This window comes from Eptesicus fuscus, chromosome 7 (genome assembly GCF_027574615.1).
Source record: "Eptesicus fuscus isolate TK198812 chromosome 7, DD_ASM_mEF_20220401, whole genome shotgun sequence".
NCBI classification, from domain to species: domain Eukaryota; kingdom Metazoa; phylum Chordata; class Mammalia; order Chiroptera; family Vespertilionidae; genus Eptesicus; species Eptesicus fuscus.
This window is the reverse complement of record NC_072479.1, coordinates 73,323,706-73,341,806: the sequence shown is the minus strand read 5'-3', so window position 1 is coordinate 73,341,806 and position 18,101 is coordinate 73,323,706. Positions and strand designations below refer to the sequence as shown.

At 43.3% G+C, this 18,101-nt stretch overlaps 1 protein-coding gene across 1 annotated transcript in view; it reads right to left on the bottom strand.

The window, feature by feature from the left end:
* ITPR2 (inositol 1,4,5-trisphosphate receptor type 2) overlaps positions 1–15,921 on the bottom strand; it is a 428,506-nt gene extending 412,585 nt beyond the window's left edge. The window contains exon 1 of the mRNA XM_054719205.1: positions 15,393–15,921. Within this exon, the coding sequence (XP_054575180.1) occupies positions 15,393–15,484 (92 nt within the window). The 5' untranslated portion in view covers positions 15,485–15,921. The remainder of the gene's footprint in view (positions 1–15,392) is intronic.
* Positions 15,922–18,101: the final 2,180 nt, after the last annotated feature.

Here is an 18,101-nt window from a genome sequence, read left to right as displayed (position 1 = left end):
AGAAAGCAGGTTCATTTCTTGATGCTCTGCTATTCCTAACTGATTGGCCTTATAGACATGGTTCAAAACATCTTCTTCCCTGCCCACATTACAAATAGCTGAAGGGGGGCAACTGGCGAGGGAAGGCAGGAGGGCAGTAAAAAGCCTCTTTTAAATAAGGCCTGACCACAAAGCATAGTCCATAGCCACACCTGGCTGCAAGGGAGGCTGGAAATGTGTTTTGGATTCTGGGCATTCATCAACTCAAGTACTTCTGTTAGTATAGAAGAAGGGGGGAAATGAATTTGAAGGAATAACTATAGATATAGAAATTGAAATTAATATGCATTTTTTTCTAAAGCAAATAGGGTCCAAACTAAATGATGCAATTGATATTAATTCTTTAGTGTTTACTGTATTTTTTTCTGTTTTTTTGTTTTGTTTCAGAGTTTATTGTATTAATTATAAGTTCCATTTTGGGGGAAAAAATGTGGAATGTGAATGTTGATCTACTCTTCAGCAAATGTTTCTAGTATAACTTTAGAGATATTTATTGCCAAACTAATTACTGCCTCTCAGAACTTCTGAATAATTAAACAATTTTTATTCAGATTCTCCAACAATTAAAAAAGTGTTTTTATACTTGAAATTTTATAATATTTTTATTTATTTATTTTTGGGGGGGGGGGAGAGGGAGAGAGAGAAACATTGACTGGTTGTTCCACTTTTTTATGCATTCATGGGTTGTTTCTTGCATGTGCCCTGATCAGGGATCAAACCCTCAACCTTGGCTTTTTGGGAGGATGCTCTAATCAACTGAGCTAACTGGCCAGGGCCAACTGTAAAATATTTTTAAAGACTGTGAGTGATTCTCCAGCACCTAAAACTTTAGAAATAAGCACTTGGTTTCACCCTGAACTACTTCATTTGTACTGATCATGAAAGGAGGCTAACTTTTCACATGGATTCTGAATTGGAACTCCTCTATTAAGTCATGTCCTGCCAGGTAAATAGGAAAGTAAGGTAAGTAAAGGCCCCTTTCTCATTTGCTAGCAATCCTAGAGATGGACTAACTTTGTAAAGTTTCAAATAACACTTTCATTAATAAGTCTTGATTTGACTTAAAGTGTCACAATACCATTCCTAGCCACGAGTACATAGCCCTGAATACAAAATTCCTTTCTTTACCTTCCCTGCTTTTTTGTTTTGTTTTGTTTTAAACAAACCAGGGCTGAAATTACACTCTTTGAAAGTAAGATTGAAGCAAAAAATCTACTTGAAATGCAAATGTTTAAGTAGTTATGTCCCTGATATTAGCAATGACCTTGAACACTTTAGCCAAACACAAGTAACTAGTCATTAAATCATTAACTTACTTTGAATTCCTAATGGGTCTGTGTTTGGTGATTTGGGTAACAGATTTTTTTAAGTCACTATCTTTACTTGGAATGACACACTTCAACTGGATTAATCTGGATGTTACAGAAATGAAACAAAACTCTGATAATATTTTGTATCTTTCATCTCTAAGTTACTTTTCTAAAGATATTACATTTTTAAATATCTATCATAGAAGATCTTAGCATGCTAGAACTAGAGGGAATATGGAATATGATGACATTACTTTTTTTAAGTATTTTATAATTTGTACATACCTATATTGTTCATTTTATTTCTCTGTACTCTATGCAAGTATACTGTCAAAGAAGTCCTCATTGTACACTGCCACCAGTGAGGAATCCAAGAATGAAAGTGAAGAACAACACTAGAGCATTACCAGTTCTTAAAGAGAAAGAACAAACATGTATCTTCTGGAATAAGCCTGAGGCAAAGCACATTATAACAGTCTTAGATAGAATATAAATTAATAAACACCAAAAATACTAACCACTTGTTCTCCTCAACCTGTACGTATAGCCCTAACCTTTCAAGACACATTCCTAAATTTCAAAAATGAAAATTACAAGTTGTCCTATGCCCTCTTGTATTTTCTAAAATTCTATAATTTTTTACTACTTTCTGATTTTATATGAGCAAATTATTTCCAATTAAACTTTTCTGCCAATGTAGTTAAAGTACTGGATGCATTATTTATTATCCATCAAGAGAAAGAGCCAATCTAAATTAAGACATGGTCTCATAAAATGCTTACAAATTCACTCTTTGCACATGTAAAAACAAAGGTAAACTTTTAGAAATATTAACTTTTCTTTAATGTGGCTATAGCATGCAAACCATTAAATAAAGATATATAATCACCTTTTCCAGACTGTAAGTTTTATCAGATGTTGTTAGGCAAGTGCAGATATATGAGATTATTAAAGTACCTATTAGCAAGATTTAATGGCATAAACCCAATGACAACCTTCTTCCATTTTAAAAGAATTACCAGCACGGAATCTCAAAACATTTAATAAGTACAAACAATTACATTGGCTATTTTCCAGAGAGGAACTGATGTTAACAGTTACTCAGGGATTTGAGGATAGGTATATTTTAATTAACCAAATATTCATTCAATAAATATTTATGGAGCTAAGCCCTTGAGACAGTGACAAAATAAAAGATCCCTCCCTTCAAAGAGCTTACATCCAACCAGGAAGACAGGTGATAAACACTGAGTACAATAAACAGTAAAGTATATTTTATGTAATAAGATGATGTGAAAAAATGTAAAGCAGGATAAGTAGAATAGAAAAGGCTAAGGCAAAATGTTAAATATGTTACCCTATGACCCAGCAATTCCACTGCTAGGTATACCCAAAAGAATTATGAACATAAGTCCACACAGAAACTTGTAAACAAATATTCATAACAGCATTATTCATAATAGTCAAAATGTAGAAACAACTCAAATGTTCATCAACTGATGAATGGATAAACACAATGTAATATATCCTTACAATGGAATATCCTGTATCATAAGAAAGGAATATGCTAATTAGCCAGGACGCCCTCACGGGTAACGTCCGGCAGGAGTGGGTGGGCGTGGCTGCATGCCGCATGAAACCGGGCATGTGAGGCTGCATCAAATAAAATAAAATGCATTCACATGCCCGAAGACAACAGGGTTCAAGGAGAAAAGGCTCCAGTTTCATTTCTCACACCCAGCTAGGAGGACTCCCTGGGGCGGCTCTCCCCTCCGAGCCCTGAGCAGGACGGGCACTCCACTCTGGCCCAGGAGCCCCAAGGGGAGGTGGAGCAAAGTGCTTTCCCTCCAAGACTCCGAGCGCAGAGGGTGCTCTCCCTGGGAACCCAGAAATCCGCCTCCCGGGGCAACTGCGCAGCAGCCAGGCCTGGTAAGCCGAGGAGAGGGCGACCTACCCAGAGGCCACGCAGCTGCCATAGTTGAAGTAACCCTCGATGGAGGAGCGGGGTAGCGGGGATCAGAGTCAGCCATGTCAGCAATGGAACCCCAGCTCCCCACCGAATGATTAGAGCACATGGACCTCAACGGTCCGCAGGCCCCCGCAGAGACCAGATAGCAGGGCCCTGCTTGCCCCTGGATGTGGCGGTGAGGGGCAAGCAGGCCCCCGCAGAGAGCAGACAGCAGGACCCTGCTTGCCCCTTCCTGCGGTGGCATCCAGCAGGCAGGTCTGCAGAGAGCAGAGAACCATGGGGAGTGGGCTTAAGCCATCAGTAGGACATCCCCTGAGGGCTCTCAGATTGGAGAGGGTGCAGGTCAGGCTCAGGGACCTACCCTTCTCCCTCCCCCTGTGCACAAATTTTGTGCACCGGGCCTCTAGTTTAACAATAAAAGGAATGGAGAACTGATACATGTTACAACATAGGTAACTCATGAAAACATTAGGTTAAATTAAGCCAGACACAAAAGGCCAAATATTGTGTGAATCCGTTTATAAAAGGGACCTAGAATAGATAAATTCATAGACAGAAAGTAGACCAGGAGTTATGAAGGGGATGGATACAGGAGAGAGAAAATGGAGAGTCATTGTCACAAGGATACAGAATTTCTGTTTGAGATGATGAAAATTTTCTGGAAATGAACAGTGGGGAAGGTTTCCCAATATTGTGAATGTACTTAATGTCAATGAGTTTTACACTTAAAAATGGTTGATAAATATGTTATGCATATTTTACCACAATTTCTTTTAAAAGGCACTATGAAGTTACTATTAAATTATCCACTAAGCGATGACATCTAAGCTCATGCCCTGGTCTTTTTTGTTCTCTTGCCCCCCATAAAACACTTCCTTAGAAGCAGACAGACATCAGAGCCCTGCTTACAGTGACTTCCCTGATCATTGGATCTGGCGTTGTGACTTGCCTTTGTGCACATAAGTGAATAATCCAAGTGAGGCTAAATGCTATCACTCTGTAATTTGAAATTTAAGAATAGAGACTCACAGTATAGGAAATACTGTATTTGAGTCATGTAAATGTCAAGGATCTTAGAGATGGTTCTGCTATGAGATTCCCACAGAAGCCCTGAGTGTCTGCCTTTATTCATGCTCAGTTGTTGAGCTCCTCCAATATCCTTCTAAGAAATTGCCTTCTTTGCTTAAGGTAGCCAGAGATAGTTCCTGCTCCTTACAAACAGAAGTGCCTTACCTCTAATACAATATAACCTTTCAATTCTTAAGCTTTATCCATGTGGGCAAAGTGATATATAAGTATCCTTTGCCTTTCAAGTCCTATGGGCTTTGGAGATCAGATAATAAGAATGATGACAGCAAGGGATACTTATAGATTGTGTTTCAAGAGTTCCAGGACAATTCAATACAAGGATTGCAAATACTTTAACTAAATGTGAGTTGAAACAGGAGTTGGAGAGCACATTACAAATTATACACTTTGATTTGCCACTAGAAAAGTTAACTGACAACATTTTAATCCAGTTTTGTTTTTCATTGGTGTTTGTTTGTTTGGGCTCTTATATTTAGCTCTAATTACCCAGATAATTCCTTACATAATCTGAAGAAACCTCTTTTCAATAGGAGGTAATATGTGGATAGCGGTAGTGTCTGCTATTAGTGACTGTTTCATAGTCATTGCCACAAGGTCTTATAGAGCTAGATATCTAGGAATTACTTAACTGAAAACCTCAGTTTTCTCTAGGACTGTGTTGAGAAATTGCTTTGGATAACTAATACATAATAAAAGTCCAGCATTTTGCAATTTTCACAGAGATTTTTATGATGGCATTTTAACAGTGGCTCAAACACCTCTTAGTAAGAGACTGAACCTCAATAACACGTTTGAATTGTAAGAATTTGGATATAACCATGGATTATGTTTTGTTCACTTCCTAAGTCTTTTTTTAGTTCACTTCCTAAGTCTTTCCCTGCATTCATGGGATTCTTCTACCTGTAGTCTTTATCACTTGTTTTAAAATGCCAAAAGGAAAAAAGGTCATAGTGGACTCATACATACCATCTATCCCAGGGTGGTGTATGTGCGTGTACATTTGTGCACTGAACAGTCATAGGTACAATGATGCAAAAACATTTAGAACTATTTTAGATAAGAAGTTGTCCTTATTACCAAAGTTTCCAGGGATCTATAACACTTTAAGTTTATGATTAATGAAGAAAAACTATGAAACACTGGGGATGGATAGAAATAATGAGGAAAAAAATAAAAAGAAAATATCCAATGGAGAAGGAAACATTGCATAAATTCTCCCATATAATTGCCAAGTTTCTTCTTGACTGGGCTTTGTAGTCCTTTCCTCATTATCTCAGGTCTAAACTCACATCCATGACAAGGTATGAAGGCAATCTAAATAAACTCAGAGGGTCTGAACCAAACAATGTTCTCATGTTTGGTAAATAAGCATAAAATACGTTCTTAGACTGTCTTCTGTCTTTGCATATTACAATGATATCAAATTGTTAACTTCCTTTTTTGGAGCTGTTAGAATGAACAGTAAAACTTCAATTTCTTTCAGTGAAAGAAAAAAGTATCAAGAATATATGATCAAATTACGGGTATAGATTTGGGACAACTATCCATCCTGATTGTCAGGAGGCAGCTGATCGATGTTTCTCTCCCATTAATGTTTCTAACTTCTCCCTTCCTCTCTGTAAAAAATCAATAAAATATGTATTTTTAAAAAATAATAATAATTAAATATAGCTTAATATCTGGCATCTCTTTATCCTATACCCCCAGCACATAGTCAGAGCTCATTAAATATTGGTTGAGTGAATTCATGATTCAATCTGCAGCAAGCTCCAGCATAGACCACATCACCAGGAAAGTTGCATGGGCTTGATTCATGATGTGTGTAGACACATTTTTTATTTTAGGATTAAAGGTTTCTTGTGAGTAACTCGATAATTTAACTTACTCATTTTGTTAGTAATTTTTTTATTTTGGAATAATTTTAGAGAAGTTTCAAAAATAATACTGAGAGTTCCCATGTACTTCACCCCTTCACCCAGTTTCCTCTAATGTTAGTGTCTTACATAACCATATTACATCAACACTAACAAAATGAACATTCACACAGTAGTAGGACCAAAACTCCAGATTTTATTTGAATTTCCAGTTTTCCCATTAGCGTCCTTTTTCAGTTCCAGGACCCAGTTTAGCATACCACATTGTATTTAGTCATCACTTCTCCTGAGTCTACAATGTGACAATTTCTCAGTCTTTCCTTGCTTTGTGTCTTTGGTTTTTGTTCTTTTGTTTTTTGTTTATCTTTTTTAATCAATTAGACAAGTTTTGAAGAATACTAGTCAGGTATTCTGTAGAACATCCCTCAATTTGGATTTTTTTCTCCTAATTATAGTGGGGGGAGGTGTTTTGGAGGAGAATACCGCAAAGGTGAAGGGCCCCTCTCATCACATGATATCAGCTGGTGACCATAACCTTGATCACTTGATTAAAGCAGTTTGTCAAATGTGTCCACTGTAAATAATTTAACTTATTCTTAATTAAGGGTTGGAGATCTGTGGGTGTGCATTAGTTAAACTATAAAATAGCGATGGTTAACCAATCATTGTTTAAATTTTGTGAGAGCTAATCCATCCAATCCAAAGACATTCAATAAAAGTATTTAATCAATTTATTTCAGTCACACACACACACACACACACACACACACACACACACACACAATCTCTCACAAACTAATACCTATAGAAACTGACTCAGGCAATACAAGTATCATAGTGAGTACGAAGCTTACTAAAATGACCAAGTCAGCCCTGCTAAAGTGCACACTTCTTACATGCGTAAATAAACTTCTTCTAAAATTAAACAGACTATATATTTACTGCATAAGTTAAATCAACCATTCATAATTATTCAGCATTACTGGGCAGGCAAACATTTTTCCATAATACATTTTAAAATACCAATAATAACCATGAACAAAAATATTTCATGGTAAACATATGACCATCTATTTCAGCAACATGCAATTTCTAGTTTGTGGTTTTCCTCCACTGACCATGACCAGGGAAATGCTTTATTTGTGCTTTTTAAAATAAATATTGTCAATGAACAGTAATAAGAAACTGAAGAATGCTTAAAAACATTATTTTCATTTTAGTGAACTTACCTGACTATAAAAGTAATAGGTGTGTAAGTAACATATATAGAATCTAGGAAATATATAAGCTACAAACATTAAAATCACCCATCCATTTACCATGCAGTGCCAACACAATTTAATTTTCTTGCCCTATTTTCCATGTGTTTTATTTTATATAATTTCAATTAGAATCATGGTTTTCTAAAGGCATATATTAAAGACTTCCCCATCTAAATCTGCATGGGAATAGAATGATAATCAGGAAAAAAAAAAGGCATTAATAATTGGAAAGGCTTGGTTTTATACATTAAATAAATGAATGAATGAATGAATGAATGAGTGATCATCAAAGTTTCACTACTTTGATTATAACCTGGTGACTCCTTAACCAAATTCTGATATAAAGAAGAATAAAGTTCATTCAGTTTTTATGCTCTAAATTTGTCAGAAAAGTCCACTGTTATTTCTTCTTTTTCATTTATACATGAAGCCACACCCTGTGCCCAGAATTCATTTACAAGTTTGAATCTATGATATTCTGTCTATATTCTGTAAGTTATCTACATACTATCTGTATTAGAACAGTTCCAAAGGGAAAATGTGGTTATCAAAATTGTTACCTGTGAAGGGAAAAAAAAAACAAACGCTTCTGTTAAACTTAGAATGAGGCCAAGCAGTTGTCCCTGAATTCTATTCTACCAAAGTCAAGAATCAGGGGCACCTGAAGAGGGAGGATTGTTTACCTGATTGAACTCTCTAAGAGAGGGTCTAAAAGCGGCAATGTTATTTATGGGATGACTTCTAAGTTTAAGAAATAGCCACCCTTTCAGCTTAAAATAGACTTTATGTTCACCACTTCAGAAACTGTCTTTGTATTCCAGCTGATTTCAGGTTCCGTAACACAACACTACTAACCCTTAGACCTCCAAAGCAACTCAGTATTCTTCCTCCCCACTGAACACACATGCAAAGGTCCATTGGATTTTTAGATATTTTTATCATAATAACATACGCCTTAGTCCAGTGGTTGGCAAACTCATTAGTCAACAGAGCCAAATATCAACAGTACAACGATTGAAATTTCTTTTGAGAGCCAAATGTTTTAAACTTAAACTTCTTCTAACGCCACTTCTTCAAAATAGACTCGCCCAAGCCGTGGTATTTTGTGGAAGAGCCACACTCAAGGGGCCAAAGAGCCGCATGTGGCTCGTGAGCCGCAGTTTGCCAACCATGGCCTTAGTCAAAACAAAGCTAAGTTTACATACCTAGTGTAGCAGGAAATGGTGGCTGTTACTTGGAAGGGTTCTATTGGGAAGATACTAAAGATAACTTACAAATTATGCAAAAATAATTTGGCTATAACCATTCCTTGACTCATCTATGAGTTCCACTAATCAAACAATCCTAATAAGAGATTTTTAAAACTACAATAACAGCATAATTGAGTAAAACAAAGAAAAGATAATAAATCAAGTCTGTAAGCATTTAATTTTTTTTTCAAGTGTAAGCAGGAAAAAGATCAGGGAAGGAAATTCAAGGAACTGTAATTGAGAATAAATGTAACCATTTACACAGTTTTATTCATCAAAGTAATTAAGTCAGAATTATAAACTGTGTGACCCACCATCACACTACCTGATGTCCACCTTTGACATGGAAACAAAGGAACTGAAAAGTTCACTGAATTGGCCAAAATCAAGCAGGAAGTAGTACTGAGAGCCCTGATCTCTCTGGCTAAGAGACTGTAGTCATGTGCCTCCTAAGGACAGGGATACTTTCTGAGAAATGTGTCCTCAGGTGATTTCCTCAGGCAAACATCGTAGACTGCACTTACACAAACCCAGATGTCAGGCCTACTACTGTAATTGCATGTACTACACTGTTATACAACTGACTGTGCACTAGGATTGTGCTCACCAGCATCACCACAAACATGTGAGTAATGTTTTATGTTAAGAATAGAGTCCTGGTGCACGAATTCATGCTTGGGTAGGGTCCTTTGGCCTAGCCCGCGATCAATTGGGGCTGATTGGAGCCGATCAGGACTGGCTGGCCACGGGGAGGAACCGCAGGAGGTTGGCCAGCCACAGGAAGTTGGCTCTGGCAGCACAATGACCACCAGGGGGCAGCTCCGTCATAGCAACCAGTCGACCGGTGGTGGGTAGGTCGCTTAGGCTTTTCTATATATAGATGTTACCATGATTAAGATGTCACTAGGTGATAGAAAATTTTCAGCTCCATTATAATCTTTACTAGAGGCCTGGTGCACGAAATTTGTGCACTGGAAGGGTGTCCTTCAGCCCAGCCTGCACCTTCTCCAATCCGGGACCCCTTGGGGGATGTTCGACTGACAGGGATCAAGCCTAAACCAGCAGTCGGACATCCCTCTCACAATCTGGGACTGCGGGCTCCTAACAACTTGCCTGCCTGCCTGCCTGCCTGATTGCCCCTAACCACTTCTCTCTGCCAGCCTGATCACCCCCCTAACCGCTCCCCTGCCGGCCTGATTGACACCTAACTACTCCCCTGCCAGCCCGATAGCCCCCAACTGCCCTCCCCTGCTGGCCCAATCATCCCCAACTGCCCTCCCCTACAGGCCTGGTCACCCCTAACTGCCCTCCCTTGCAGGCCTGGTTGTCCCCAACTGCCCTCCCCTGCGGGCCATCTTGTGACAATGTAGGGGCGGCCATCTTGTGATGACATGGGGGTGGCCATCTTGTGACGACGTGGGGGCGCCCATCTTGTGATGTGAGGGCGTGAGGGTCAATTTTTAAAATTTTACGAAATGTGAAGTATCTGATGTGGCAACATCCAGAGAAGAAAATCTCAGTGTAAAGAAAAGCGAGGAAGGGGAAAGGGACAATTAATACTATATTTGAAATTTGCATATTACTTCTTTATTATATAGGACTAGAGGCCCAGTGCATGATTGAATCATGCACGTGTAGGGTCCCCTACACACTTTCGCTTTCAATCACGGGGGAGCTGGGTGCCTGTCCGCTGGTGCACCAGGCGTTTCAGAAGCCTCCGGTGCGGCGGAGGCTTCTGAAAGGCCTGGTGTCTGAGCGGACAGGCACCCAGCTCCCACACTTTTGCTTTTGATCGCTGGTGCACCAGGCCTTTCAGAAGCCTCCAGCGCGGCGGAGGCTTCTGAAAGGCCTGGTGCCTGAGTGGACAGGTACCCAGCTCCCCCACTTTTGATGGTCCCCGGTGGGACGTGAGCTCGCTGCCCCAGAGGCCCCTTCTGCGCCACAGCACAGCCATGGCGCAGAGGCTGAGCTCCAGCCGCTGCTGGCGACGTGAGCTCAGCGTCCTGCCGGCCCAATCGGCCACCCCAGCCACCCCGAGTCCTGCCCCCCAGCACCTCCTGGCCAATCGTGGGCATAGCAAAGGTATGGTCAATTTGCATATTTGTCTATTATTAGGTAGAATGGGATCCCTGTTGTAATATACAGTTGACCAAAGCCTTCTTATACCTCATGGGGCTATTGCAGTCACTACCTCAATGTGTGGTCACCTGACAATTTTCTGAGACCTTAACTAGTAGGTGTTAATTCTTAATAGATCCTGAGATCTAAGTGCACACACACACACACACACACACACACACACCAATACATATATGCACACTTGTCATTTACTAATCTGTCAACCATGCAGAGAAGAGCCAATGAAGGAATTCTATACCTTTCCCTGCTTTTACTATCCCACCCATTCTGGGAATTCTGCTATGCGCATTCTCATCTTGTGGTACCTGATTATTGATCAACTTGAGGTACCCAGAAATATGAAGTATCTGATGTGGCAACATCCAGAGAAGAAAATCTCAGTGTAAAGAAAAGGGAGGAAGGGGAAAGGGACAATTAATATTGTGTTCAAAATGGTACAGCGCATTCCGAAATTCCCTCCTTCATTTTTAAAATAAGAACTATAGCCTTAAAATGCACCAGTAGCAAAAATTCATTTATTTCAAATATTTACCATCTTCACTCAATAAGATTTAAAGCAGTTTTCCTTAAGTCAATGTAAGTGTTTCCAAAATGGATGTTTAGATGAAAATTTAAGTTAGAAAATACATAGCAGGTCCCCTTTGCACCTACACAAACTGGGAAAAGATTACTTCAGTTTGCAACAAACAATTCAGTATTCAGAAATATCAGGTAGACCCTGGTTAAAGAATAACTAGAGAAAAAAGGGAAAATGCAAATCTTTGCAACTGAGGCATTCTAACTTCTCACGTACTGGGAAACAAACTTACAAGCTGTGTCACAGAGCCTAAGAAAATCCTTCCACATTTCCAGTTGGAAGGGCCTTTAAAGAAGGGCCTGATAAACTCTAATATAGTGCAACTCAGTGATTTTTTTTTTTCAACTGAAAAATGTGTTAACTAATTGCAAAAATTCCCAAAGCTAAATAATAATGTATATCCTCCCAAATTTATTTACATCTTTAATGTTAAAAATCAGGCAAATTTTATTTGCAGACAAGTATTATTAATTACCTCAAAATGATGTGTAAACTCAGTTCTCATTAACCACCCTCCTACGTTAAATTTAAAAAAAAAAAAAAAACATCCTGCTGCTGTCAAAAGTGTCAAATAGCTAAAGAGCTAAAATAGAAATCAGAAACTTTAAGCCTAATTTTTAGCTCTGCCACTGAGTTTTTAATATTAAGGGGAACAAAGTATTTTGACTAAATACAATGCCAATGTCTCCAATCCAGGTCCTGATTCACTTTAACAATCCACACATCTTTTGAATAAATTTAAGGGCCACAAATATATAAGCACTAGAGGCCCGGTGCATGAAAATAAATGCAATGGAAGGGGGGGGTGTCCCTCAGCCTGGCCTACCCCCTCTCACAGTCCAGGAGCCTTCAGGGGTGGGAGGCAACCTGGCGATTAGGGGAAGGTGACGCCCCCATCACACCTCTGCTGCTGCCACTGCCAGCAGCGCAAGCCTCGGCCGGCCCTGGTTACCTGAGCCTCAGGCGGCCCTGGGCGGCTGGGGGGCTGAGGGGACTGTGGGACTCGGGAGGCAGGTACACAGAGCAGCTGGACCTGCCTGGGGGCGGGCCCAGCTGTGCCGTGCGCCTGCCGCCCCAGCAGGGCTGAGGGGACTGGGCGCCGCCATCTTGTGGATGTGGGCGCCGCCATCTTTGAGGGAGTGGCAGTCAATTAGCATATAACCTCCTTATTGGCTGTGGGTGCCACCATTTTTGTAAGGGTGTGATGGTCAATTAGCATATTCCCTCTTTATTAGATAGGATAATGTGGATTTTCCTAGCACTTTCCAAAAAAATGGACTCTCATTTCTATCTCTTTCATTCAATTTTACTAGTATTATACCCCAGGGGGATGGGCACAGTTGACACAAAAAGAGAATATGACATGAACAAGGTCACGTGGCTAATTAGCAACAGGCCTAGAACAAGATCTTCACCTAATAGAAGAGCCAGAAAATTCAACTAGAGGCATGAACTCTGTCTTTGACACAGAACATGTATAAATAATGACTCTACAATGATATAATGAAAAACCATAGCTACCATGCTGCTTTGATTTCATAGCCCTAAAATCAACTTGCAAAAATACATCTCTACCAATTGTATTCTACGCGAATAAAATAGATGATGCTACTCTGCCTAGACAACATTTCATGTGGCATGCACACAAGCTCCTGGGCTTTATCACTCCTAAAAGATTGTAACTCCTAAAAGGACGATGAGGTTCACAAGGTTAAAAATTAAAAAAAAAAAAAAAATACCCAATCAAAACACCAAGCTTCACCAATACCAGCATTTCTAAAGATCCTCAACTGAGAATCAGCTGCACAAAGGTCTTGTCATGGTAACCTCATGACGCGGTTTGTTAACAGAAAACAATACTGCACAAACACATTGTAAGGAAACTTAAGTTTTCAAAACACCAGCAAGAACTACTGGATACAAATAAGCAACATTTATACAAACGTATATACTACATGAAAGGTCAAGTTAATTTTTTACTCAAGGCTTAAAGATTATGATGTGCAACCAAAGAAACGAGCTCTTGAGTGGGAATCTGGAGACAGGGTTACAGTTCCAGCTGTGGCATCAATGTGTTCTGTTTCTTGGCTAGGTCTCGTCGTTTCTCTTGCCCTCGGTTCCTATATCTCTAAAATGAGAAGGGCAGACTCCACAACGGCTAAAGTTGTACCTTCCTGATTTCCCATCGAAAGCCCTCTATGCCAATAGCTACCCATACACTATAAAACATGACTTTTTGTTTGTCCAGGTTGTACACTTTACTCCTAACCCTTTTTTATTATTTTGCCCACAGCTGTAACCATTGCTCATGGTTACAATAGTTAACACTTTATATAAGTGTTTATTCATTGACAGATACCATGCCAAGCACTTTACATATTATTAACTTCTTCCTCACCACAACCCTCTGAGACAGAAACCATTATTCTCGTGGTGTTTTTTTTCAAACGTGAGGAAACTGAGGAACAGCCATTATGTAACTTCCTTGGGGTGAAAAGGGTCACAAGTGGAAAAGCCAGGATTGGACCCCAAGCATCCAGACCCTGCAGCACTCCCTGCTTCACTGCCACAGGTATGGAGTCTGTGGAGGCTAAGTGTGAAATGCAGCAAAGTTCATTGGCAAAATGTTGTTGGGGGCCCCAAAAAAGCTGAACTAACACTATGAATTCCCCCAGAAACAAATGGTAGCTCAAGACTTACAAACCCAGCATAAGCACTGGCCAGGCTTTTTTACCCCCACGCTTCAGTTTGACAAGTAAATATCACTGATCTTAAAGGGATCAAATTAAATCTCCCTTCCTTCTTTCACCCATGGGGCGAGGTGGGTGCACACAGAACAGAAACTGGAAGTTCTGGTGACTTCCACGCCCCCCTGCAGAGTAGGCACCACTCCGTTATAACAGGGCTGGAAGTCACACTCCAGGGCACTGCATGTTAAGTCACGTATTCTAAAACCTCACTGCAGGAAACGGTGACCGAGTAGAAACACCAGTTCCGCAGCCTGAATTCTCTGAACTCAGCACTCTACCTGCTGAGCCCATGAAGTAGGTAACAACTAAATATATGCTCATCCAATATAGGGCAGTGTGCATTTGAACTGCGACCTGGTATTCTCGATCAAGACTGTGAAAACACTAGTAATCAAAGAAGTCCTGTTTAACCATCTAGCTCGCTGTTTTAACATGTATCCCATTCATAAATCAACTCGAATCTCAAGGGCATTGAGTTCCAGGAGAGGTTCATCATTTCAGTGGGCCAAGCCCCAGGAAGTGGAGAAAGTAGGTCTGAGTGCTAGCACCCCGGAGGCCCGACGTGACCTCTGAGGGTCCCAGCGCCCCGGAGGGCCCTAGGCTGCCCGGATGGCGGGGCCAAAAGGAAATCACTTAAGCGAAGAGGGCACGGGCCGCTGCACCCGCAGGGCAAAGCCACCCCTGAGCTCCCCACTTCGCTTGCGTTACAGGTCCGAGGCCACGGACTTTTATCGCCGGCTCTTTACAAACCGGGTCTGGAGAGACAGGGGTAGAGAGCGGTAGCGAGAAAAGATGGGGAGAGGAGGTGTGTTGCTTCACCTTTAAGTGGGGGGGAAAAAAACAACATTGTAATCAAAACAACCCGTGGAGAAGCCAGCGAAGACTCCGCCGGGCCCGTCTCGGGGCTTCTGAATCACTTCCTCCTTTTCGGAGTGTCTCTGAGTTGGAGATTACCAAGTTGCTGAGAAAATCTTGCCTCTCGGGGCAGCTTCCTGCGCGCGGGCGAGCCGAGCGCACCGCGCCGTCCGCGGGCGCAGCCCCAGCCCCCGAGGCCGGGCCCCGCGCGGCGGGAGCCGCAGGACTCGGCTGCGCGCCGAGGGGACCCCCGCGCCGCCCAGCCCGCCCCGGCTTACCCCAGGGTGCTGATGAAGCCGTTCACCGAGCCCTCCGCGTACAGGGACACGATGTCCCCTATGTAGAGGAAGCTGGACATTTTATCAGACATACTGCTTCATGCTCCGGGGTAGACGTCCTTCCTCTTCTCTGCGCCCTCGCCGCCCTCTCCAGGGAGCCGCCGCGGCAGAGGCGGAATGGAGCGCGCGGCTGCAGCGCCGGGAGCGGCTTGCAGGGGGCACGGCCGGGGGGGAACCGGGGGTCGGCTCAGCCCTGCCCCGCGCGCGGGGAGCGAAGCCGCAGCCGCGGACACCTCCGAGCCGAAGCGGTCGCCTCCCTGGCAGGTTTCCTGTTCCTTTCAGAAGTTTTCTCTCCCACACCTTCGCTCCTCCTCCGGCGTCCTCCCGGCCCCCTCCCTTCTCCGCGCCCCGCCGCCGCCGGCCCTGCCACCGGGACGCCGGGGGTTGCCGCCGAGCCTCCTGGTGCCCTCGGGGGAATTTTTGGACCAGGTGGTGTTGCCCATGGGGCGCAGGGGAGGAGAGGAGCCTGGGGAGGAGGGCGTGGGAGGCCAATCAGGGAGCAACGGCCGGGGGCGGAGCTGGGCCGGGGCGGGGCGACTCCGGGGAGGCCGGGCCACCCGGGAAGCCGCGTGCTGGCCGCTCAAGGGGTGGCGGGGGGCCCCCCCGAGCCGGAGAGGCCGCGCGGGAGGAGGCTAAACCTGGGGTGCGGCCGTCCCCGCTTGGGAACGTGAAGGATGGCGGGCGGAGACGCTTTCCCGCAGCTTGAAGCAGGCGGTGAGGGTGAGGATCGGCGAAGGGCGGCCGCGAAGGACTGGAGCCCTGGGCTGAGCCGGCGGTTCGCCCGGAGATGAAAAGGAGGAGCCGGAGTGGAATGCGTGGGGGTGCGTAGCTTGCTGATGAAGGGAGAAGAAGGTGTCTTCTGTAATAAAGGGGGGAAAAATAGAAATAAACAATAAATGCATAATAAAGACAATAAGAGGGAAAGGAACGCAAGGCTCTCTATGTGGAGTATGCAGTTTGGGTTTTTATCTCAAGTGTATGGCGTTCGTGCAACCTGACCTGTCAGCAGACGTCCAGGTGGAGGCGGCCTGGGTGGAGGGAAGCTCACCTGGCCGAGCCAGCAATTTTTAGAGCCAACCGTTGGCGGTCAACCTTCTCCGAAGCCTCCCAGCCTGCGCCTCCTGCTGTGAACTCCGCGCCCGGGTTTAACCTTCCACCTCCCCGAGCCCCCTGTCCCGGTGTCCATGACCGTTGGCTGACTGTTCAAGCTGCCGGCTCTTGAGAAGGACACATACCACGCCATATGGTTTCACTTGGATGTGGACTCTAAAGAACAAAATAAACAAAACGGAATCGGACTCACAGATACAGAGAACGGACTGATGGCTGCCAGAGAGGCGCGGGATTGGGAGGTGGGTGAAATAGGTGAAAGGATTAAGGACAAATTGGTGGTTACAAAACAGTCGTGGGGGTGTAAATACAGCATAGGGAATGTAGTCAATAACATTGTGGTAACTATGTATGGTGCCAAGTGGGTACTGGAAATATCACGGGAACACTGTAAAGTAAATGATTGTCTAACCACTATGCTGTATGCCTGAAACGAATCCTATCTAATAAAGAGGGAAAATGCTAATTGACCATCACTCCGTCACAAAGATGGCTGCACCTACAGCTGAGGCCAAGTTCCCATAAGGAGCCTTAACAAGCAATCAGCAGGAACCTGAGGCTATGCCCTCCCCCGCCCCCATGGGGCTTGACAGGGGACCTCAGGCCGCGCCCCCCACCCTGCAGGGCTTGACAGGGGACCTCAAGGTGCGCTTCCTGTCCTGGTGCTGGGCTAGGGGGCCTCAGGCTGCTCCCCCTGCCCCAGTGCCAGGCCAGGGGACCTCAGGCCGTGCCCCCCTGCTGGTGGGGCTTGACAGGGGACCTGAGGCTGCGCCCCCCGCCACCGCCTGGCCAGGCTTGACTGGGGACCTCAGGCCATGCCCCTCACCCAGTGGGGCTGGATCTAGCCCAATTGTAGGGGGGGGGGGGGGGCGGGGCAGCTGGGTCTGGGTCTCACACGATTTTGAGGTGCATGTGGGTGGGTGGGGACTTGACTCTGTGTCCCGTGGTGAGCCCCAGACTCTGACAGGAGGAAGGTTTTCATATACATTTTACTAATTTTCTTTCATCTCTGACACTTCTATTATAGAGAAAGGGCAAATAGCAATATTAAATTATTTCCTCTAATTAATCCCCTTTTAATGTGCACGAATTTCGTGCGCCGGGTCACTAGTACAAAATAATACTGTTAACTGTAATTGAAAAAAATTTTTTTTAATTTTAAGCTGCCAACTCCTAAAGCTCCAGCATTCAAGATGAAAATGGTGGCTGGACACATTTCCACACCTTCTCTGTGACTTCTGTAGTCCCCATCTTATCACATCCTTTTAGAAGCCTTTGCCCTACCTTTCAGGAAGACCCAGAGAGGGGAAACTCAGAGCAGCGTTAGGACATTCCCCACCCAAAGAATGTGACCTAAGTAATCCCTACAGAGCAAGGTTTGCAGAGGAGCAAAGGAACGCGAGGCGTGCCAAGGGGTGGGTGCCAATTTGTGCAACTGGCCAAAATTTTAATTTCAGTTCAAGAATGTCCTATAGTTCAAAAAAGGTTTTGTTTGAGACATAATCACATAATGGAAGATGAAAGAAGCATAAGCTTAAC